General features: G+C 45.6%; 1 protein-coding gene across 1 annotated transcript; it reads left to right on the plus strand.

Moving 5' to 3' along the window:
* Window positions 1-14,227: 14,227 nt before the first annotated feature.
* Window positions 14,228-17,033, plus strand: LOC119659981 (DNA helicase MCM8). Its single transcript, XM_038068350.1, has 4 exons — window positions 14,228-15,686; window positions 15,747-16,352; window positions 16,407-16,527; window positions 16,599-17,033. Exons 1-4 carry the CDS (start codon window positions 14,258-14,260, stop codon window positions 16,984-16,986), a joined length of 2,544 nt encoding a protein of 847 aa, XP_037924278.1. The 5' UTR covers window positions 14,228-14,257; the 3' UTR covers window positions 16,987-17,033.
* The last annotated feature ends 6,331 nt before the right edge of the window (window positions 17,034-23,364 follow it).

Below are 23,364 nucleotides of genomic sequence, written 5' to 3' on the forward strand. Positions count from 1 at the left end.
CAAAGAAGGATAGAACTCGACGAGTGGAGGGGCCGGACGACAGGGGTTCCTTGAACTGACAGTTCCCTTCCTCCTTTCCCCTCCCGTTGTACATGCATAGAGGCTAATATCAACTTTAGTTTTTCTCCCGAATTCGGAAGAAGCTACAGAAAGAGATTTTCTCGACAAAGTGGCCAGCAGCACTTTGTGCGAAAATTCTTCATCATCATGAATAGTTTTCAACTTTAATTTGTTTCCCGCCATATACTCTTCAACAAATATAAACAATTAATTCATTATAATAAGCTTAGCATCCGGCGCCACTTTTCAGTTCTCTTGGTCAAGATTGATTAACAAAAACGTTATGGTTTGAAGTCCAAACAGAATAAGTTTTTGATTTCGTCAAAGCGCTTACTTATGCATTATTGTCTCCTGTGATATCAAAAGTGGATGGCGTTACAATAAATAAACAAATAAATCACACATTTTTCAAGAAGCTGCTTAAGCGAACTACACCTTTGATAGCGGGGGCTGAAATTTCAAAGGCTGTGATCAATTGTGAGTTCATTGACCGCGAATAAAGAATACTATAGTGTGCGAAACAATCAGAATCAATTTTTTCAAACCGCATAGTGTACTCCTATAAAAGATAATTAATTTAGGAACAAATCGACATTCTATCTGGATATTTAAAAGGAAACTGATTGTTATCTTCAAGAGAATAAAACTATTTTCCCAAACGCATTATGGATGATATATCTGAATTAAAATGTTGGCAAGCAAAGATACTCGACATCATTATATTACTGGCTGTGTTTGTATTCTGAAATATCTTTTCTTTAGTAAGAAGACATGACTAACAGATATGTAAGCTAGAATCATTTGGATTAAATATGGAAACTCAACCTCCCTGTATTGTGCAAATAAACAGAGAGTTATCATGTTTTGTCTGGAAGTTTGTCGGGTATTCCCAGGAACGAGATTTTGGAATTAGTTTTCAGGCATTTTAACAGCTTTGGTTGGAAAGGGCTGTCTTTACCTTGATGAAAAAGAAGTCGGACGCGATCATTATCGGCAATAGGAACATTACTTTTTGAGGATTGCGGGGTCCTAAGTCTGCATTCATTTGATATCGATTGATATCGGACCGGACCAATTGGGAAGCATATTCATCATCATCAACGGTGCAACAACCGGTATTCGGTCTACGCCTGCCTTAATAAGGAACTTCAGGCCTACCGGTTTTGCAACGAAGTCCACCAATTCGATATCCCTAAGAGCTATTTAGCGTCGTGACCTACGCCATCGCTCCATTTCAGGCAGGGTCGGCCTAGTCTTCCTTTTCTACCATAGATATTGCCCTTATAGACTTAGGCTGGATCATCCTGCTAGGATCATCCCATAGCTGTTATCGGTTGTGATTTTCGACCCTAGATAGGAGAAATTATCAACGGTTGTAGTCTCTTATATTTATTCTTCCCCTTTGACCAGCGTGGCTTGATGTTGTTGGTTGGTTTTCGGTTTTGATGTTGCCACCTATTTTGCCTATTTTGTCTTGTCATGATGTGCAGCCCAAGATTTTGCCCCGATTGCCGCCTGCTCGATCTGGATGAAGGCAGTTTGTATGTCTCGGGTCGTTCTTCCCATGATGTCGATATCGTCATCATATGCCCGCAGTTGGGTGGACTTAAAGAGGGTCGTATCCCTTGCATTTACCTCAGCATCACGGATCATTTTCTCCTGGGCCAGGTTAAAGAGGACGCACGATAGGGCATCCCTTGTCGTAGACCGTTGTTGATGTTGAATAGTCTTCAGAGTGCTCCTGCTGCTTTTATCTGGCCTCGTGCATTGGTCAGGGTGAGCCTAGTCAGTCTTATCAATTTCATCGGGATATTGAATTCTCTCACAGTTTTACCCTGGCTATGCTATCATGGCGGCTTTAAAGTCGATGAATAGATAGTGCAACTGTTGTCCATATTCCAAGAGTTTTTCCATCGCTTGCCGCAGAGAGAAAATCTGATCGGTCGCTGATTTGCCTGGAGTGAAGCCTCTTTGGTATGGGCCAATGATGTTCAGGGCGTATGGGGCTACCCGGCCTAGCAAGATGGTGGAGAATATCTTATAGATGGTACTCAGCAACGTGATACCTCCATAGTTGCTGCATTGTGTGATATCTCCCTTTTTATGAGACAAATAATGCCTATTTTCCAGTCGTCAGGCACCTCCTTGAGCACAAGTTTATGAACCACTTGGTGTAACTGGTCGCCTCCATATTTAACCAATTCGGCTGTAATTCCATCGACTTCTGGCGACTTATGATATTTAAGCCGATGAATTGCACGATCCTAGAACCTATACTACCGTTTCACCACAACTTACTCCTCTTTTTTTGGTCCACGGACCCCTTGTTTAGGGCTTAGCGCCCAAACTTTAAAAAATGTTAGGCGAAGACGGCTTTACGGTTTCTTACCAGAGCAGAGGCAAATCGTCAGACGCTGCCTCACCTCTGCCCTGGGAGCAGCGTGACCGAAGCGGCTCGCAGATCAATTTCAATTTTCAATTTCAATTTATTTAGATAGTGGCTTACAACTAGACAATGTTACTTAATGCTAGCCTAAATAAAAGCTAATTGATCTTAATTCTATCAAACGGGTGACTATTACATTGTTTGGCCAACCCGACCTTCTCTGTGAATTACTTTACTTTGTATATTTTTTTTTATATACATGAATCTTGACAATTTTTTGTTACGATCTTGGCTTTTTTTTAAAAGAACTGCGCCCGCACTAAAGGGGCGAGAAGGTGAAATTTTACTTACTTAACTTAGTTAAATATAACTTAACCTAACTTATTTTAACTTAACCTAGCTTAACCTAGCTTAATCTAACATAATTAATCCTTAACTAATATTTACAATAAGCACATTACAATTCCTGTGCTTAGCCTCTATCCACTCCTACCAGGCAGGGAGTTTCAAAAAGGGTGCGGATTTTGGGTCTGTGGGATGAACTCACGATTTGGCAAGGCCTTAAGAATGTGGCCAATGGGGAGGTTTTACCCTGTTGGTAGAGATGCCGAATTAATGGATTGGGGTGGTCCTCCGTTCTTTCGAAGAACCTTTCCATTAGCGTGAGAACGTATTCTGGAAGTGGTTTGACTTTGGCTCGCCTATACACTTCGGCGTCTTTGCCGATCTTTTTTGTTTTCCAGTTGTAAGACAAGCCTGTGCAATGTCTAAGGATTTGGCGTTCGAATGACTCGCATTTTGCCATTGCTTGGTTGGAGCAAGAGATCCAAGTTGGTGCTCCGTAACAGATAACGGGTCTTATAAGGGCCTTATACAGGGTCAGTTTGGTTTTGGTGCTGAGACCTACTGTCTTGCGAAGAAGATAGTAGATGCTACTGACTGCACCGCGTGCCTTGCTGATAGCGAGCTGAAGGTGGGGTTTGAACTTGAGGAGTTCATGCAGGGTTACTCCCAGGTATTTGATCGAAGTAGATCTGCTCACTGTGGTGTTCCCGATTCTCATTTTCAAGCGTTTAGCTTTCCTATGGATGCCTCTAGAACCAAAGTATCTAGATTTTCTCCTAAAGGTGCAGATTTGCGTTTTTCCCTCATTAATCTTGATTCCCCAACTATGGTAGCACCTGCAGAGATTTACAATGTATTTCTCAACCGCTTTGGCTGCCCTGTTGGGGTGGAGGTTCGAAGCGAAGATAAGCGTGTCATCGGCGAATTGGATCAGTTCAACGCCGTCATCGGGGATCGGAACGTCAGCCGTGAAGATATTGTAAAAGGTTGGCCCAGAAATGGATCCTTGCGGTACACCCGACGTTACCGGCAAGAGATCGGAGAATTCATTCCCCACGCTGACATAAAAGTGCCTATCTTCGAAGAAACTTAACGCAAGTGTAATTATCGGGACAGGGAAGTCATTATCTATCAATTTGTATATAAGTCCGTTTACCCACACGGAGTCGAAGGCCTTTTCCAAATCTAACGCACATGCTACTGTGGGTTTATTGTTGACGTTAAGTCTTGAGACGACAGTGTCGTGTAGGTAGCTCAGCGCGTGCTGGGTTCCGTGTTTAGAGCGGAATCCGAACTGGTGGTCAGGGATAACTTTGTTGAGATTACAATGCTGGACTAGCCCAATTGTCAATGCTTTCTCAAACAGTTTGCCAAGGTTTGATAATAGGGAAATGGGCCTGAAATTGCTTGGCTCGTTGGAGGTTCCTTTCTTTCGGATCGCAATAATTTTTGCAACTTTCCATGTGGATGGAAAGTAGCCGTTATTAATACAGTTGTTGAAAACTGCTAATAAAAACTTCAGTGAGGCTCTGGTTAGGTTCTTTATGACAAAGTTCGGGATTTCATCAGGCCCGGCTGACCTTTTACCGTTGAGGTTTCTGGTTAAGTCGGTGAGTTGAGGTAAACTCAGAAAATGTTGCGATTCCGATGGCTTGACTGAGGTGTTGGTTGTGGTGAATTTTGTTAGCTTCTTGCAGCTCTCAGAGACGAAGGCCTTGATTGTTGAATCAACAATCGACGATATAGCCGGGTTGTTTTGAGGCGGAGGGGAATTGAGCTGAGTCTCAAAAGATTCCGCGAGAACTTGCGCTTTCCTAGCGTCACTGCAGATGTGCTCCCCGTTCTTGGAGAGAGCGATATTGCGGGACTTATGTTTGCCGGTTAGCCTGTTGATATGCTGAAACATATCTGGGCCGGGCTCAATATCTGCTAGTTTCCTTGTCAGCTCTTTGTTGCGGAAATTCGCCACTCTTTGTCGAATTATTGTACTCAGACAATTAATCCGGGAAAGCAATGCTTTATACTCAGCATTAACTTTATTTCCGAGTTTGTGGAAAATCCGTTTGAGTTTCCTACGCCATATTTGCCTGACTTTCATGTGGAGCATGATATCGTGAGGGACTGAGTTATATTGTAACTCATCGACTTTGATAAGCCTTGTGTTTCTGCGTGTAGCAGTATTAATGGCATCTGTGGCCAAGGTGATGGCTTCGTCGATCTCCATGTCTGATAGATTGCGGTCAGTTGCGAGTTTTTTCAAGTTCAGCCTTGGTCCCAGTCGGTGTGGGCGAAGGACCTTACGGTGGTCATCACTCGCTTTCGCAGTTGGGAGGACGAGGACAGTTTAAGTTGTACTGCGAAATGGTCAGACATGCCTGGTAGAGTAGTGCACGATATCACTTCAAAGTTCAGGGAAGTTTCCTCAGATAGGAGGAAGTAGTCAATAGTTGATTGATTGGCTACTGGGTCTTGTCGGAGTATCTGGCAAGACCAAATCGACATAGGCTGGCGAGTAAGGGTCTTGGATCCATTTAAGCAGGGTTTCCCCATTTTTTATTGACTGCCGTATCGCCCCAGGAGGTGTGCCTAGAGTTGAAGTCGCCACCGAAAATGAGGTACTTGAACTTTAACTGGAGATTGCCCAAGATCTTAAGATCTTGTCCCAGTTGCTCATTTAGACAGTTGCATTTGATGTAGACGGAAACTACCAAAATCCGTCTACCATCAGTGGTTTTTACTATTGCCGCCGCAGCGGAAGAGGTAAGCAGGTTTCCTATAACGACTTCCTAAAATTCATAGTCTTTTCTGACTAAAAGGGCAGCGCCAGTGTTGTTGTCGTTCCGGATAATATTATACCCGGTGAATTGCACGTTATGCCTGCTGTTGAGGTGAGTTTCTGAAATGCAGTAGAAGTCTGCTTTCAGACTGTCAATCAACACTTGGGTAGTGGCACGTTGGGCGTGTGAGATCAGGGACGCGGAGTTAAAGGTGACGATATTTAACTCCATAAATTCATAATGAGTTTTATAGCGGCGAATTGCCGCTGCTCATTAGTTGAGGCCGACGCGAGAGATTGTACCAATTCGCGGAAGGCGTTTGGTGCGGGGATGGGAGCAGGTTGTGCTGCCACTCTTGGTTGAGCATTTCTGGCAGCTTGGGCGTATGATACGCTGGGATTGGCCAAGCTTTGTGACAGTTGTGTCACTGCGTGCTTGGCTCGGGAGCTTTCATTGGCTCGTCTTTGTTTGGCAGCTTCCTTCCTGGCTACCATTTCTTTGTAGGCCGGGCACCCACGATAGCTTGCTGGGTGGCCAGCTTGGACGCAGTTGCAGCAAAGAGGCCCTTCGGTCGCTTGTCTTCCGCATTCCCCGCGAGGATGGGATTTTGTGCACCTAACACATCTGTGCACAATTGAACAATTTTGGGCGATGTGCCTTCAGTTGGAATTCCGGATGGTCGGTTTTCAGTTCTTCCAGGATGTCCACGGGGTCCGTTTCCCTGTGGAGTCCGCGGATAACTACAGACTGGGTGCGAAGGGAGGGAGGCGTCCTAGTAGTGGCGTTGAGCCCTTGCTCTTTCAAGAGCGCGAAGACCTTACCGTGATCTTCCGCCGTCTCCGTGAATATGGGGGTTCTGTCAGCCCTCGTATTTTTAAGGGACGCTTTTAGCCCCTTATTCTTCAAAAGTTTTAAAAAAGATGGTACGTTCAAACCGTACCCAGTTATAGCGGGGATTCGTGTCTTTTTTGACTTACTAGGTTGGGGAACTTGGGAGGGGGTGGTCTGATTAGGAGCGTTGACAACTTTCGCACTAACCTTAACTTTAACTTTGTTCTGCTTCCTCCTCCGGACGAAGTTGAAGGGGTCGCTTTCGTCTATGACTTCGGGATATGGTGGTGGCGGTCCCACGCTGCCCATGTCGCATGACTCTTGTCTTGATGGTTTTTCCAACGTTGCTGGTGTTCCCTCGCTGTCCATGATGATCGATTCGCGGTTCACTGGCTTACTTGATGTACTGCCTCGCACTGCCTCTTGCAGTGCAGCTATCTCCTGCTGGAGCTGAATTATCAGCTGTTGTTGGCACTCCAGCTGATGTGCCATTGCTGCCTTCTCATGTCGGATCTCTTCGAGCTCCTTCCTTAGTTGGTGGTCCATTTCTGAGGTGCCCGTAGTTCCCTCCTCCTCAGATGATAGTTCTCCAGGGAGTATCATTTTCGTCCTCTTGGCGGACATTGTTGTCCCCAAGCCCGTCCTCAGTCGTTGTCGAATTCACTGAAAGATAATTAGAAACAATTATTTTAAATTGCACTGTAGTATACAGTGTCTCAATAATTTTGAGATGCACTGTATGTTCTTAATTGAACAATACTTCCTTTGGATGCTTAATTGCTCTACAGAGCACTCCAATTGGCACTTTGGCCACTTTCTGGTCTTTATTTGTTGGCTTGTTATTTAACACACGCCGCACGTCTGTTCATTTCGATGGCTCGGAGTGAACTGGACTCGCAGATGTTGAGTACTCCTTTATATAATTCGCAGAACACAACATAACTACGAATTATGTTGAGCGTAAATCGACTCGTACTTTGGACCAAAGCTTGGCCAGAGCTAAACTTATTTTGTGAGGATTGCGGGGTCCAAAGTCCGCATCCATTTGAACTTACTCCCTCCCACTTTTGTGTTTATTTTATGCCTCCAAGCAAAGACTTCCCTTTTTCCTACGAATGGTGGTGCCATATGTCTAAGCAATCTTGTTTTCGGTACAGTCGACTTTGAAACCTTGCTGAGATTCAGGGCGTACTTGGCTGCCACCAAAGATACGTTTGTAACTCTGTAATTTAAAATTTATCTTTCAGAGACGAATCCTACTCCATAGAGCAGTTGAAGCCCTTTTGTCAAGAAATTGTATGCTTCGGAGAGGATAATAGGGAAAAACCGTGGTTCCGAGGTGAAAATTAAATTATTATTACTCCTCTCCCCTGTTGAAATTGAACAACCAATCTAATTCTATTCTTCTCTCCACTCCGATCTCAGAGAAAACTCCGGGCCTGAGGGGCTGATTCCCCGTTCTCTTCGTCTCTTTTGGCGGGCCTGATTTCATATAATCTTACCAATTGTTTGTCTTCGTTTTTCGAGAGGTTGCTCGATTTCTTCCCTGGTAATGGCACTGAGCATTGACTTATATTCTTCAAAGTTAAGTAGTGCATGGCGCTTATCTCTCTCGCTCTCTCTCTCTTTTTAGCGCCTGCTATATATTTGTGCTCGATGCTCATCTTGCGAGACAAAGAGGGAAATCTGATTTCCGACAGAAGGGTATATTGGAGCGATGGGTTGAGAATTTTGATGAACTGCTGAAGAACCAGAACATCGGCGAGTTCGAGGTCCCGCCAACTGGAAACGACGGAAAAATACTGCCACCACCAAGTATAAAAGAAACAGTCCCTGCAATTCGCCGGCTTAAAAATCATAAGTCACCAGGAGCCGATGGAATTACAGGAGAATTGGTTAAATATGGGGGTGACAAATTATACCAAGTGGTTCATCAACTTGTGCTCAAGGTGTGGGACAGCGAATGAATGCCTGACGATTGACAAAGAGGCATTATCTGTCTCATACATAAAAAGGGAGATATCAGGAAGTGCAGCAGATATAGAGGTATCACGTTGCTGAGTACCATCTATAAGATATTCTCCGTATCTTTCTAGGCTCGATAGCCCCATATGCCCAGAACATCATTGGTCCATACCAAAGAGGCTTCATTCTAGGCAAATCAGCAACAGATCAGATTTTGCTCTCTGCGGCAAGCGATGGAGATACTGTTGGAATATGTACATCAGTTGCACCATTTTTTCATTGACTTTAAAACCGCCTATGACAGAGAAAAACTGTACACGGCCATGAGAGAATTAAAATATGGTGGCAACGTCAGCACCGAAAACCAACCAATGAACAACATCGAATCGCACTGGTCAAATCGGAAAAATAAGGATAGGAGAATAAAACTTTGAGACCGTTGATAATTTCTCCAATCTAGGGTCGAAAATCACAACCGATAAAAGCTACGAGGATGAAATCCGCGCACGGTTGTTGGCAGCCGACAGAGCCCATTTCAGCTTACAAAAACTGTTCCGCTCGAAACGTTTCACCACAGGGTTAAAGCTCTTACTGTACAAAACAATGATCTTGCCAGTCCTCATGTATTCCTCGGAGACTTGGGTTCTTAGCAAGAAAAATTGCGAATTCTTGGCCACGTTCGAGAGAAGAATCCTCGGAAGAATTTTTGACCCCCTACATGAGGATGGACGATTCCGTAGCCTACATAACGATGAAATCTATGAGCGATACCATGACCATCAGGGTGTGTATAAAATTCGGCTCAATAGGTTGCGGTGGGAGGGTCACTTAATCCGTATGGATGAGGATAATCCAGCCTGAAAAGTCCATGGTATAAAAAGAAGACGGGACATACCCTGCCTGAGATGGAACGATGGCGTAGGCCAGGACGCCAGACAGCTTTTAGAATGGGCCTAGACGCGAAACTGGGATGTCTGGGGTTCCTTATTTAGGTAGGCCTAGACCGGATACCGGTTGTTGCGCCGTTGATGATGATGATGATACATTTCTGCTCCTGTGAATAGTGTAGGCTTTTTAACTCAGGATTGCAAGTTGGCTGGAAGTTTATTGTCACAATGTTGCTTCCTTGTAGGGGAAGCCTAGCAAGAGAGACAGGAAAAGGGGTGTCACCCCATGTCCGAGGGTTTCGTGGGAGCATGGAATAATTTTCACTAAGGCCCTAATCATCCTTTACTGCTGCTTTTTCCACATCAACTTCTAGGTTTATGGCTTCCTCTAAATTTCAAGCCCTTTATGTTGATGCATATCATTTCAATTAGTTCGAGCGTGGCATTCAATCGATTTACAGTCAATGCCATGTCGATAAGAACTATTGTATTTTAGAATGCGTTTTAGTGCTCATAATAACATATAATTACCTCTACAGCATCATGAACGACTAATGAATATTCATTTCGAGAAAAGAGACCACATTCGCTTTGGTAGAATAGTGGCAACTATACATATGTTGTCAGAGTGGTAATAACACCTCAAATCGGTGTGGTAGGACGAACCTAGTAATCAATTACTGACGGGCAACATCTCGAAGCCTTTAGCAGAAAGAAAAAGTGGTTGGATCAGGAAAAAATATGGCTTCAAGTGCTTTTGTGAAGGTCTAATCTTATAAAATTGGTCGGTGATCGGGACGGACTAGAACAAGGGAGGTAACTAGCGCCCTTCAATAAGCTATAACAAAAGAATTTTAGGATGTTATTGAATATACAGAGAGCTTGTGGCGCAGCAGGGTTAGCAAGATTTGAAATTTATTTCGAATGTTGTTGATTCGACTGACAAATACCACCACCGGCGTTCTTCGTGGCGTAGTAGGCCTTGCTAATTTTGAATGGTAAATAAAATAATTGAATATGAAAAAGAAATAATTGAAGATTATTAAGTTGCGAACCACCGACCGGGCAGGTCGTTTTAATTTCGTATTTTATCTAAAATATTGATTGTAAATACAAATTGTAAAGTAAAATGTTTTAATTAAAGTAATTGTAAATGGAAGTGGTAACTTGTGGACTTGAGCTAGAGCCGACATCGTCGCAGGGCCAGTTTCGGGCTGTTTTTTGTGTGCTGCTCCTTGCGAAGACGGCGAAAGGTACTTAGACCGTGCGCCCGAAGGAGCTAGACGCAGTACCGCGAATGCGGCTCCGAATGAGCGATCGTAAGGAACTTATTTCGTGGAACGCCGTCGTCGTATTCGTGGCCGCCATGTAATTGAATTCTGCAGAGGACGTTCCGTATCAATGACTGGAAGACGCGAAAAATTCCATTGGTTCTTTTGTGCCCCCGATGTCTAGTGATGAAATCATTGATCAGTTCGTTGAGCCACCAGTCTGGGTTGGACGACGTCACCGCAGGGAGCCGAAGCCGCCGACAAGGATCATTCGCACTCTCAGGAGCCCCAACCTCGAAAACACTGTCAAGGCAAGCCGCCGCAAGTAAAAAGTGTTTTAGTTGTAAAATTTTGACGTACTCCTTCCGTGTCCTGAATTTCTAGTTAAAGCACAAATAAGTGTAGAACCGCCGCGAGGGACGGCGACGATATTCTTTTTAAAATTCGTCGCTGGAGTTCCGCTCTCGTGGCGAGTTTTTTATTTTTGGTCTGCGCGTCAAGCGTCCGCTCCGGGGTACATTGGTGGTGTTTCTTTTTCTGTCGTACGGGCATTTGTGGGTGCGGTCTGCCGTAGTCAAAGTAGGGCCTTGTGGAATTCGGTATCGTCGCGTCTTCGACAAAAACTCGCGTCGGAAAATTAGCTTTGGAGATGTCGTTTGACAATAAAGACGCGGCAGGCGCATCGGGCCCTCAGTTGACCGCCCTCGCTGTGCGCGTCCTTCCATTTTGGCGACAGAATCCGGAGCTGTGGTTCGTCCATCTGAAGGTGCAATTCCAGATGTCCGGGTTCACGGCGGAAAGCGACAAAGTTTAATTACGCGATTGTGGGCCTGGATGAGGAATCCATCCTCCTGGTGGTCGACATAGTAAAATCGGCCTCCTACACGGTATTGAAAACAGAGTTGATCAAGCGCGTGTCGGTAAGCGAGTCAGCTAAGCTGGATCACTTGCTGGCAGGTTTGACGTTGGGCGATCGAACTCCCAGCCAATTGCTTCGTGAAATGAGGCAATTGGGTGGGAGCAAGATGGTTGAAGTGGTTCTGGTTGCAACGACTTCCGGAGAGCACCCAGGCGGTCCTCGCGTACGTCTCCGGTTCTTTGGAGGCGCTGTCAGCTGCGACCGATAAGGTGCACGAGGTGCACGCGCGTCCAACTATAGCGGCCATTCAGCAGCCTTCTGACGAAGTTGGCGAACTGAAGCGTGAGATGGCGGCGCTTGTGGGCAGTATGGCTGAGATGAGGGCGACGTTGGACGCTCAGCGTTCGGGCGCCAGGTCGTGAGCTCGCTCGCGGTCTTCTGCTCGAAAAGGGCGATCGGATAGCAGGTCGTCAGGACCACCTACGGACCGAAGCATTTGTAGGTACCATAGCAGATTCGATAAAAAAGCCGCCAGATATACGATCCCGTGTAAATTCGCGCCTACCTAAAAAAAACTAGGTCCGCGGGGGGTCCGCGACCATCCAAAACGCAGCGCTACGTCTCCTAACAATTTACGACTCTCTCAGCAGGCACAGTTATCTTGTAGATAGTGGTGCGGAGGTTTCGGTTCTTCCCGTACCTCGGCATTATCGGCCATTTCCTCAACCTTTGAAACTTGCGCGCATTAATACCTACGGGTACAGGCAAGTGGATGTGAGTCTTGGCTTGCGTAGGACGTTCCCGTGGCGACTCATCCTGGCACATGTCAGATTCCCCATTTAAGGCGTAGACTTCTTGTGTCACTATGGGTTGCTGGTGGACTTGCAGAACAGGTCCCTTATAGACTCCACAACCAACCTTAATTCGTCAGGCAGAATCTCATCACACCTCAACAACAATCTTTCCGTACATTCGGAGAACATTACTGACTCTCGTGTTCAGGCACTCCTCCAAAAGTTCAGCCAGATTACTACCGAATGTAGTCTCTCTAAACCAGTGAATTATGATGTGCAGCACCACATTAACACTACTGGTTCTCCTATCTGCTCAAAGGTGCGTCCTCTACCACCCCAGTAGCTGGCTATTGCATGGAAAGAGTTCGAACAACTTATGAAACAGAGTATCTGCAGACTTTTGGACAGCTGTTGGTCTTCCCCACTCCATATGGCCCCTAAACCAAACGGCGAATGGCGCCCCTGAGGGGATTACAGAAGGCTAAACGCGCAGACTGTTCCCGACCGATATCCTATTCCGCTCATCCACGACTTTGTGCATCATCTCGCAAACTGCCGCATATTTTCGTCGTTGGATTTAACCAAGGCTTATCACCAAATCCCTGTAGCTCCAGAAAACATTCCAAAGACGGCAATATGCACACCCTTTGGACTCTCCGAGTTCACACGAATGATTTTCGGGTTGTGAAATGTGACGCAAATCCTTCAAAGGTTCGTTCACTCGGTCTTGCGAAACCCCGACTTCGTGTATTTGGATGATGTTTTGGTCGCTTCTTCCACAGAGTCTGAGCACTTAGTCCATCTCGAGTGCATTTTTCAACGTCTCCTTGAGGCCGGTTTAATCCTAAACGTTGATAAATGCAAGTTTCTCAGGACACAGGTGAGATTCCTCAGTCATTTCATTTCCCCTGACGAAATACAGCCCGACCCAGACAAGGTGCAAGCAATCACAAGCTTCCCGCGTCCGGAAACTGTGGAGGATTTGCTGAGGTTCTTGGGCATGCTAAATTTCATTTGATAAAATAAAATGGCGAAACCGATCACAACAAGCCGACCCTGCTTGTGCACATAGTCTAAAGAAAAACAAAAAGATGTGAGTAGCGAGGAGCGCATGACAGCTCCGTATCACATTGTTAAAAATTCCATTGTCCTCTAGTTTTTAGAAAGCGATTTAAATAAATCATTTAATGGAAAACCCTGTATTGATAATAGTCAATCTCATACGCTTCAGACTCTGAGTTTAATATTATTATCAAATGCGAAGAATTTAACCTATACAGATACAAAAAGGGACCATTCGAATGTCAATTATCCTCGTCAATTATGACGTCAGCATCTTATTTGTATGGCTTAAGATGCGCAGGAAATTGATAAGTTTGACCTGCTGTAACTATGACACTAATTGTCGGATTTCCATAAGATGCGACAGTCCTCTATGTCGGTGCAAAATCTAGTAGTCCTAGGATGAGGTTTTCAGTCAATTTCCGAAAGTTGGTAATATACTATTAGTAAGTTTATTTGAGCAGATATCGGAATGGGACATATTTTGAAGCCTAGATTTCGTCTAAGCGCACTTTCCCAATTTTTCTCAGATTTTTGGGTTGGGTAGTTTCCGAAAATGAGTCCTGTCTCACTTTAAGTGCGTACATCTTGACTCCTTGCTCACGCACTTTGCAATTCACGCTAAAACTAGTATCAGTTTCGGAAAGTACTAATCGAGACCTTTCGTTTGATACTCTATATGACTAGACCGGGTGAAATTTTTTTTCAAATCCTCCTTTTGTATGTATGGGGAGCCCCCATTTAAACTCCACCTAAACTTATGTTAGTCGCTGTATATCTGTCCACCAAATTTCGTTCGGATCGATTTAGCCGTTTTGGAGAAAAGTGCGTGTGACGGACAGGCAGACAGTGAATTCATTTTAAAACGAGTTTGTTTTACACAAAACCCTAGCGGTGAGTATTTTGCCACCGTGTGCCACCACTAGCGCTGCGCACCATCTAAATTTCTGAACAATTCACAGTTTGAGAACAGCTGGTCAACGTTGACACTTCAAGTGTCTGTTTACAAACAAAGCGATTATGGCAGCCAATCCGCCGGTTGGTAACTTTCGAGGACGGGGTAGTGCCGCAAACCGTCGTGGCCGGGGCCGTAGTTCCTGGCGACCGTATTTCCGTCGTGGGAGAGGAGGCTGTGGCTCAGCACCATACGAGAGGCCAGTTACCCTTCCCATTCCCAATGCCGGGTCCAGTTCTTCCCACGACCAGTCAACATCAACTGTATCCGTTTCCACGTCTCTCTGCCCGGTTACAGTCCAAGAGCCCCCGCAATCATTTTTCGTCGAGAAGTCCTCAACTCCTTACCCAGGGTGGCAGCTGTACTTCCCCAAGAATAAGTACGACGCGACCTCGCCCATCGTGCGGAAGGTGGAAGCGATTCGCTCCCACTTCAGTCGGAAGTCGGAATATTACGATTTGGCGAAGATACGAAAGCAATTCTGGTTTCCCCTTCACTTATCGCACCTTACGAGTGACGATGCATTTTGCAAAAAGTGGCCAAACTTCCAGCAGGATCTGGGAGAGAACCCAGACGAGACTCTAGCCTGCATTGGACTTGCCATGCACAGAAATGTTTCAGAAGCTCCTGTTCAGCCTGGACCAAGCCAGTCGGTGAGTAACTCGCAGTTTCAATTTAGCTCCAATTCATGTCTGCGAACTGTTCGGGCGAGAATCCATGGTTTCGGCCCTGCAGTAAACTTACGCGCCCTCAAGGTTAACAACTACGACCGACTCGTTTCTGTCCGCGGAACAGTCATTCGTGCAGGGGCCACCCAAATCCTCTGTACGTGGATGGCCTTCGCCTGCCCAAATTGTAACGCAGAACAGTCTATTCGACAACCTGAGGGAGTATTCACAGCTCCGAGTTCCTGCAAAGGGGGTTGCCGGACACGCAGTAACTTCACTGAACTCCTATCGTCTCCTTACACTCGGACAGAACCCTTTCAAACCATTCGCCTTCAGGAGTCAATGCTTGGCGGTCAGTATGACTCGGGAAGGGTACCCAGGAGTATTGAAGCGGAACTTGCGGAGGATCTCGTAGACTCCGTCTGTCCTGGTGACGATATCACACTAACTGGAATCCTGAAAGTTCGCCCTCAGGAGGAATTCCAAAGGAAAGGGCAGGCTAGTATGTACAAAATATACATCCGGGCGGTCTCCTTGTCCAACAATAAAAACACGATCTCCAACCGCAAGTCGGAGTTCACGGAAAAAGATATGGAGGCCATTCAGTTGATAAGCAAGGAACCCTCTCCATTTCGCCTGCTCGTGAACTCCTTATGCCCAACAATATACGGTCATGAGATGGTGAAAGCAGGCCTGATTCTGGGTCTGTTTGGCGGTTGTGCGTTTCAACCGGGCAAGCGAACAGAGGCACATGTACTAGTCGTTGGCGACCCAGGCGTAGGCAAGAGTCAAATGCTGCAAGCGTGCGCAAATGTATCCCCAAGAGGTAAGTGTCCTTAAATTATATTCACGTTCGATCATTGGATTGCATGGATCCTCGTTGAAGGCGTTTTCGTGTGCGGAAACGGCAGTTCCAGCGCTGGTCTTACAGTTACCGTGCGTCAGGAGAGAGGTGGAGGCTCTCTGGAAGCCGGGGCACTTGTACTCGCTGACCAAGGAGTTTGTTGCATCGATGAGTTCGATAAAATGTCATCCAACCACCAGTCACTGCTTGAAGTGATGGAACAGCAGACAGTGAGCGTCGCGAAGGCGGGTGTGCTTTGCTCCCTGCCAGCCCGAACTTGCGTTTTAGCAGCAGCTAATCCTTCCGGGGGTCACTACGATCGATCTAAAACTGTCTCAGAGAACCTAAAAATAAACCCTGCATTGCTATCGCGGTTTGACCTGGTTTTCATACTTTTGGATCGGCCCAACGCCCATTTGGACAGTCTGTTGACTGCTCATATACAAGCTCTGCACTCCGGTACCAAAAACAGCCCAGGTGCGCCAAGTAATAGCGGAAATAGCTCATTTTACGGAGCCATGAACAGAACCCTCAATACTTCCACAAGCTCGGATAGCTCCTGCGATAAACCGCTGCTGGAGAGATTGCGATTGGCACCGAATGAAAAACTTGACCTTCTGCCTCATGTTTTGTTTCAGAAATATATCGGTTTGTAATTTTCCCATTTCGTCCTCGGAACTGTTCTCATAATTTTAGTTTTAGCTTATGCGAGGAAGAATATCTGCCCGAAACTCTCTACAGAAGCCGCACATGAGTTGAAGAAATTCTACTTAGAACTGAGAGCGGTTCGGCCGGGTTTAGACGCCATTCCAGTCACGACCAGGTAAATGCTATGCCAGCCTCCAAACGTCTATTTTGAGGAGAGTTCCAAATCTTTCATTCATCTCTTTCCAGACAACTAGAGGCTCTGATACGTCTCAATCAAGCTCGAGCCCGTGCCGAACTATCCACAACAGCAACTCACCGTCACGCTCTTGATGTATTGGAAATTGTTCGTCATAGTCTGGTGGATGTGTTCAGCACCGATGAGGGTGTACTGCAAGTCCAACGCAACATCAACGGATGTGGAATGAGCCAAGCGAGCCAAGTGAAGAAGTTCCTTCGATTTCTGCAAGTGCGATCGAATACGTCGAATAAAACCGTTTTTGAGTTAGAAGAGTTGCAGGAGATTGCAACACAAGCAGGAGTTGCTGGCGGTCTCACCAATATTCTGGATTCGCTGAATGTTCAGGGATTTTTGCTGAAAAAAGGCCAGAGTATATATAAATTCATAAATGGATGAAGCATTATGCTCATTCAGGTATCGAATGTAACCTTGTTTACCAATAAAGATTTAAGTTTTGTTAAAATTTCTGGTTTTAATCTCATAACCGCACGGGACCCTGCCCAAAAAGAGTATGAAACTTGCTGTAAAAGAAATAGAAATAGTTTCTTTTTCCATTCGTTTTTAATCCGAAGTACCGGGAAAAAACCAGGTGTGTTGGAATGTAGCTAAGGGAAAACCAGGTGGAACTGCACAGCTATCCTTACTGAAGTTAATATATGAAAGGACTCCTTGGGGTAGAACCTTTTTCCATAGGTTGGAGAGTAACTCATTTATTTATTTGTTTAACGAAGACAATATACAGAAAACATATTCCTTATTACATATTGTCCTTAAAGGGAAGAGCAAGTAAATGGCTTAACTTACGCTTAAAACTAGAGAAGGAACCAGAACCAAAGGACCCAAATTGTAAGGCGTTGGAGGACCGGCATAGCCTCGGGATCGGCGAGTAAAAGTAAATCTGTCCGTACTACGTGGGTTATGAGAGGTTCTCCCTCGACGATTACCTACCTCGTCGTGGTGATTGAGCTCAGTAAGCAAGATCCTCCCCCAACCTGTGTCTAGACTCAGATTCTCCTATTACTCAGGTGGGAACCAATCTAATTGGGACTCAGTTCTTAACGGACGAGCCGAAGTAGGCCCCTTCTGTCAGCACTCCCGACCCCAGGGTCCAATCGGCCCCACCTGCTGAGGCTAAAGTCTTGCTCATGGGTAAGCACCTATCCACGGACAGCAAACAGCCTTCGGGAAAACCGTCCTCGGGCAAACCGCCCCCGGGCCAAGCATAATCCGTGGGCTGTGGGGGAAAGGATCGCTCGGGGCAACTGCGGCGAAGGGGAAACCGAAGCAGCAGCGGTCTTCGGATGATCCTAACTCTTCGACACAAAAGGCAGCAAAAGAGGGCTCGGCCGGCAACGGCTAGACCTTCATTTGCAGCCAAGACTTTCGAAGCCAATGGATGGGTCCTGTATGACGATTCTAATCTATCCGGTTACGATATTGAGCAGTGCGAATAGCTTAGGCGGAAACTCCTCCTAGCTGTAAGGACTGCGAGCAGGACAGGGTACACCTGCTTCTCAGAACTCATTTCCCGGGGTCCTACCCCTCGGCGGCAGGCGACAATAATCTGCCTGACACCCCAACAACGAATAAAAGGGGAAGGAAAGAGAGCTGGAAACTAGCAAAAGAGGTATGCTCAGAAGCTAGGCTAAGATGGGCAGTGGGAACTTTTCAACCAATGAAATCTCCCGGAGTAGATGGCATTTTCCCAGCACTTATCCAGAGAGGCCTAGGAATTATCTTAGAGTCTCTTCTGAGGGTGGTAAGGGGGAGCATAGCACTGGGTTACATATCAAGGGCATGGGGATGGGCAAAATTGGTCTTTATTCCGAAAGCGGGTAAAAAGGATCCTTTTCACCCTAAATCTTTCAGACCAATCTGCCTAACATCGTTCGTACTCAAAATGGTGGAGAAGGTCATAGACAACTATATTAGAACTAACGTTCTAAAGCGTAATCCCCTACATCACTGTCAACACGCTTACCGGGCAGGACGGTCAACTGAAACTACTCTGTATCAGCTGACAGAGGTACTACGGGACGCCATAGAAACAAAAGAAATTGCACTGTGCGCGTTTTTGGATATCGAAGGAGCATTCGACAACACATCGCACACAGAGATACAGGATGCCCTGAGCCGCAAAGGAGTGGGAAACACCCTGGCACTTTGGATGGGCAAAATGCTAGAAAGCAGACAAATAGAGGTACAAATTCTATTATCATGAACACCACTCAAGGCTGTCCACAGGGTGGAGTACTATCGCCGCTGATGTGCAGTATGGTAGTGGATGAACTCCTGAACGTGTTAACTAATACTGGAATACAAGTCCAGGGCTACGCGGACGACATTGTTCTAATCTGTAGGGGCAAATATGAAGATACAATATGTGATAGAATCCAAACTGGATTAAGGGTTACTAGTGCCTGGTGCAAGAAGGTGGGACTGCGGATCAACCGAACCAAAACCACCATAGTACCATTCACTGGGAGGCGTAAGCTGGATCACCTGAAAGCCATAACATTACATGATATGGAGGTGAAACGAGAAACAGAGGTCAAATATTTGGGAATCACGCTAGACCAAAAATTACTCTGGAAGACACATGTCGGAAAGCCATGAGGGCTCTGATGACTTGCAGATCCATAGCAGGAAAAAAATGGGGTTGCAGCCAGAAGATACTACTTTGGATATATACTGCAATAGTAACCTATGGAGCGGTAATCTGGGCAGAAAAAACCCAACTCAGCACACAAGCCAGGGAATTACATAAGCTCCAAAGGCTGGCTTGCGTCTGTATCAGTGGGGCAATGAGGACATGCCCAACGGCATCCCTGGAGGTCCTTCTGGGATTAACCCCTCTCCATCTGCACATACAGATGCAGGCAAGGAGATCAATATTCAGGATGGCCGGTAGTATGAGTGAGGCAGGGAGCTGCCTAAATCGAAGGAAGATTGATATCCTTTCTAGGCGGTATCCCGAATTACTGATACCGAGGGACAACATGACAACGAGGTTTCACTTCGATAAGAAGTTTGAAACACGTTGGAGTAACAAGGCAAACTGGGAGAGCGTGACTGCGACATACGGCTTAAACCAGCAACTGATTACTTGGTACACTGACGGATCCCTCACAGCAGAGGGAGCGGGTGCCGGTGTCATTGGTCCATGGAAAATGTACTTTGAGTCAATGGGCAGGTACACTAGCATATTCCAGGCGGAAATTTACGCCATAGACAAATGTGCCTCGTTTAATCTGCAAAGGAACTACAGGGGGCAGAACATAGCTATTCTCACCGATAGCCAAGCAGCGATCAAGGCACTTAGGTCCAACCAGGTGAACTCTAAACTGGTATGGGAATGCCTTGAGAGATTGAATACACTCGGCTCGTCCAACAAGGTCTGGATACTTTGGGTTCCAGGCCATGCTGGGTTGGAAGGCAATGAGGCAGCGGATGAACTAGCCAAGAAGGTAGCAGGGATGCCTTTACACGGGCCAGAACCCTTCTGTGGAATCGGAAACGGTTTCATGGCTATGAATCTAAGAAACGAAGAGAAACGGTTGAGGGAACTATATTGGGCGGGTCTACCAGGGATGGAGCAGTCCAGGGTGCTTATTGGGGGATACGAACCCATGCGTACAAAGGATTGCTTAAACCTCACCAAAAAGAACCTCCGAATCATAGTGGGAATTCTCACTGGTCATTGCCGGCTGAACTATCACCTAGGGAAGCTAGGGATATCTACGGACACTGCCTGCAGGTTTTGTGAGGAGGAGGATGAAACCTCTATGCACGTCCTGGGACAGTGTCCGGCACTTGTGCAAAGTAGGTCGATACATCTGGGAGAACACTTAATACCAGATGCAAAGCTGAAACTTCTGGAAGTGGGGAACATACTAAAGTTCCTAACGGTTACAGGCCTGCTTGAGATACTATGATCAACAGGTATACTATAACCAGTAAAAGGGGCACAATAGTCCTTCAAGGACGCGGTGCGGCTTTCCCCTAACAGAATAATAATAATAAGGACTGCATCCTCGCAAGGAATTAAGCTTTGCTTTGAGTCGGTAGGTGTATACCGTAAAATATTACGGCTAAACTTTTCCGACGAAGAGGCAAGTGGCTTAGACAGTACTGCTCCTCCTTCAACGATGCGTGGCAGTGTGCGCGATTAACTTGGGAAAGGGTTTCTGAGCTACCATCGTTAAAAAATTGTTTCCTCTGGCTTTCAGAAGAAGAGCGGAATGGTGGTGGGCTTCTGGAACAACTTTGTGTGCAGCAAAATCTCAATACTTCCACCTGGATGTTGCTAGGCAGCAAAACAGGAGAGAGAGCCGATAGGCCGGCAACTTTTCTCACTATCGGCGTTCCCGAACCCGATGTGAAGAAGGTTCGGGAAAAATAGGGCTGCCGGCTTTACTAGGCTAGGGACCCTCACGCTTCAAGTGTCGGCTCCTAAAACCATTAAAGGGGACGTGCAGATGAGGTAGATGAGGTGCCACATTTCCCAAATAAATTTACAGCATTGTAAAGCGACGACTGGACTTATCAGTCATCGGATCACTAGCTCCAAGACATTTATATACTTCATACAAGAACCGTGTTGGTGGGATAGTTAGGGGCATAAACTTCCAACATGCTGACCTGTTGAATGCCAATGGAAGTGATCGACCCCGCTCCTGCATGGTAGTCTCAAAAGACTTCCAGGCTAATTTGGTTAACGATCTATGTGATGGCGACACCACATCGGCCAAACTAACCCTAAAAAGTCAACAGGGAGATAAATAGATGCTATGGTGCTCTGCATATTTTCCCTATGACGCAGAAGACGTCCCCAGTGGAACATTCATCAGAGTCACGATCCCTGGGAAGCGCATAAAATCCATTACTGGAATTGAGAAGACAATCCAGATGAGCACAACTAGCATGAGAGAAGCTTTCAAAGAAAGCTGCCCACTTAAGATGCCAAGGAAGGGTAAAACGCCATGGAACTCAGATTTGGCAAAGCAGAGGAGAACGGCAAGAATGCTCCTCAATCGTGCTCTGAAGTGTAATTTAGACGCTAGCTGGAATCGCTATAAAGAGGCACAGAAGGTTCTAAAGAAGAGTATAAGATCGGCTAAACAATCGTCATGGAGACCCTTTTGCAAAGGGACGAACTCTCTTCAGGCAACCTCAAAGCTGAAGCGGATTCTTGTTAAAGAACGTAGCCAGAAACTGGGTTTTTTACGTTTATAGAAACATGAAGAAAGCGATGAAGAAATGGTAAACCATTTGCTTGAACGTTGAATCCTTAATCCATTCCAGTCTGACCGTATCTGCTTCTGCTGCTTGAAAGACTCCATCTGCTGAATCGTTGGGATGCCCCGCTCGCCTTTTGAATTTTAATAGTCTTTCCGCAAATTCGATGTTATACACGCTATACTACTGCTGCAAAAGCTCCTTAGTTTAGGAAAAGTTCAGTTTGGCTGAAAGATGGTTGTCTTCGCAAGTCTTCCATTTTCGATGGAGTACTTCCAATTTTGTTTGAAAGTAAAGTTCGCTGTGTCGAATATTTGCATCCTTCTTGAAGTTCCATATGATCTTGAAGAACTCCTCCAGATTGTGCTTCTAGAGGACGTTGATGGCCGAATCCGTTCCGCTGCTGGTTGGAATCACGCTGCTCTCACCGTCAAAAATGGTTACAGAAAGACGTGTTACGTTTAAATCCCTAGTACCGCATAGTTAGAACTTTGGTTTGATGTGCTGCAGAAGTTCCTGCTTCACGAAATGTTGCTATCACCTTCGAGCTAGTTCTAATGGTGTCAACGATGTGGTGTGTTGAAAATCCTAAGTCGTTTTCAGGATTTGCTTCTAAGTTCCGATGATCCATTCAAAATGCGTCGATTCTAATGCAGCAGTTCGCAATGTAGCGTGAAAATTCTATTTCTCCAAATGTCGGATCCGGCTCGACGGACCAAAAAGTATGTTGGGTATCGGAGTATAGCAAAACTGCTTGGGATATTTGCGTAAGGCTCTTAGGCCACAACGAAGATTACCGATTCTTGGGACGAGTAATGGGGATAGTAAAACCCAGTGGGACTAGTAAAAACCAGTGGAACTAGTCAAAACCAGTAATGGAAAACACCACGGATTGATTATGACGAGCCTCCTTTGTTCATTTCGTTCTGGTTTATATACAAACTTATTTCTTACTTTAAATGCTAAATCAACAAATTACATTTCTTTGCAAAAAGCCAAATTATACATTCAACAAAAAATTATTGGTTGGATTTCGATCGCCTCGATCTTGTTCGTGATGAACTTCCGTCAGCGTTTCGTTCCCTATATTATTTGCAGGCACAGTTGATATGGGTCATTACCTGTTCGAACCTGGTTAGCACGTGCAAGGTGAATATCGCTGACTGGAGTATGTCGTGTATTTATCATGAACATTTTGCCGTGGAACGAACAATGTTTGATGATCTGTTTCTCGAACAATTGTTGTTGAATTTTGCTAGTACATTTTGCCCGGCAAGAATTGTAATAGTGTAGTGTACTGTACTACAAGCTATCGCAATAATATTACCGTGCACTGTAAGCTATCAAATCATAAACATTCATTCCAATCCGCGTCATCATCAAAACAACAAATTACGTAATCGAGTAAACAAAACTTTACAAGATATCATTCCAAGGTACTTGAACTCGATACGACCTAGAAACAAATATTCTAAAAAACGCCAGTGTGAATAAATCACATGCATTGCATTTCTTGCATGCATTTCTAGCTCGAAT

The sequence above is a fragment of the Hermetia illucens genome, chromosome 6, assembly GCF_905115235.1.
Source record: "Hermetia illucens chromosome 6, iHerIll2.2.curated.20191125, whole genome shotgun sequence".
NCBI classification, from domain to species: domain Eukaryota; kingdom Metazoa; phylum Arthropoda; class Insecta; order Diptera; family Stratiomyidae; genus Hermetia; species Hermetia illucens.

Bases quoted from the DNA above. Each gene is read 5' to 3' on its own strand.
- LOC119659981 (XM_038068350.1), top strand. From the start codon at position 14,258: ATGGCAGCCAATCCGCCGGTTGGTAACTTTCGAGGACGGGGTAGTGCC. The intron at 15,687-15,746 runs GTAAGTGTCCTT...TCCTCGTTGAAG, and splicing joins CGCAAATGTATCCCCAAGAG to GCGTTTTCGTGTGCGGAAAC. The intron at 16,528-16,598 runs GTAAATGCTATG...ATCTCTTTCCAG, and splicing joins GCCATTCCAGTCACGACCAG to ACAACTAGAGGCTCTGATAC.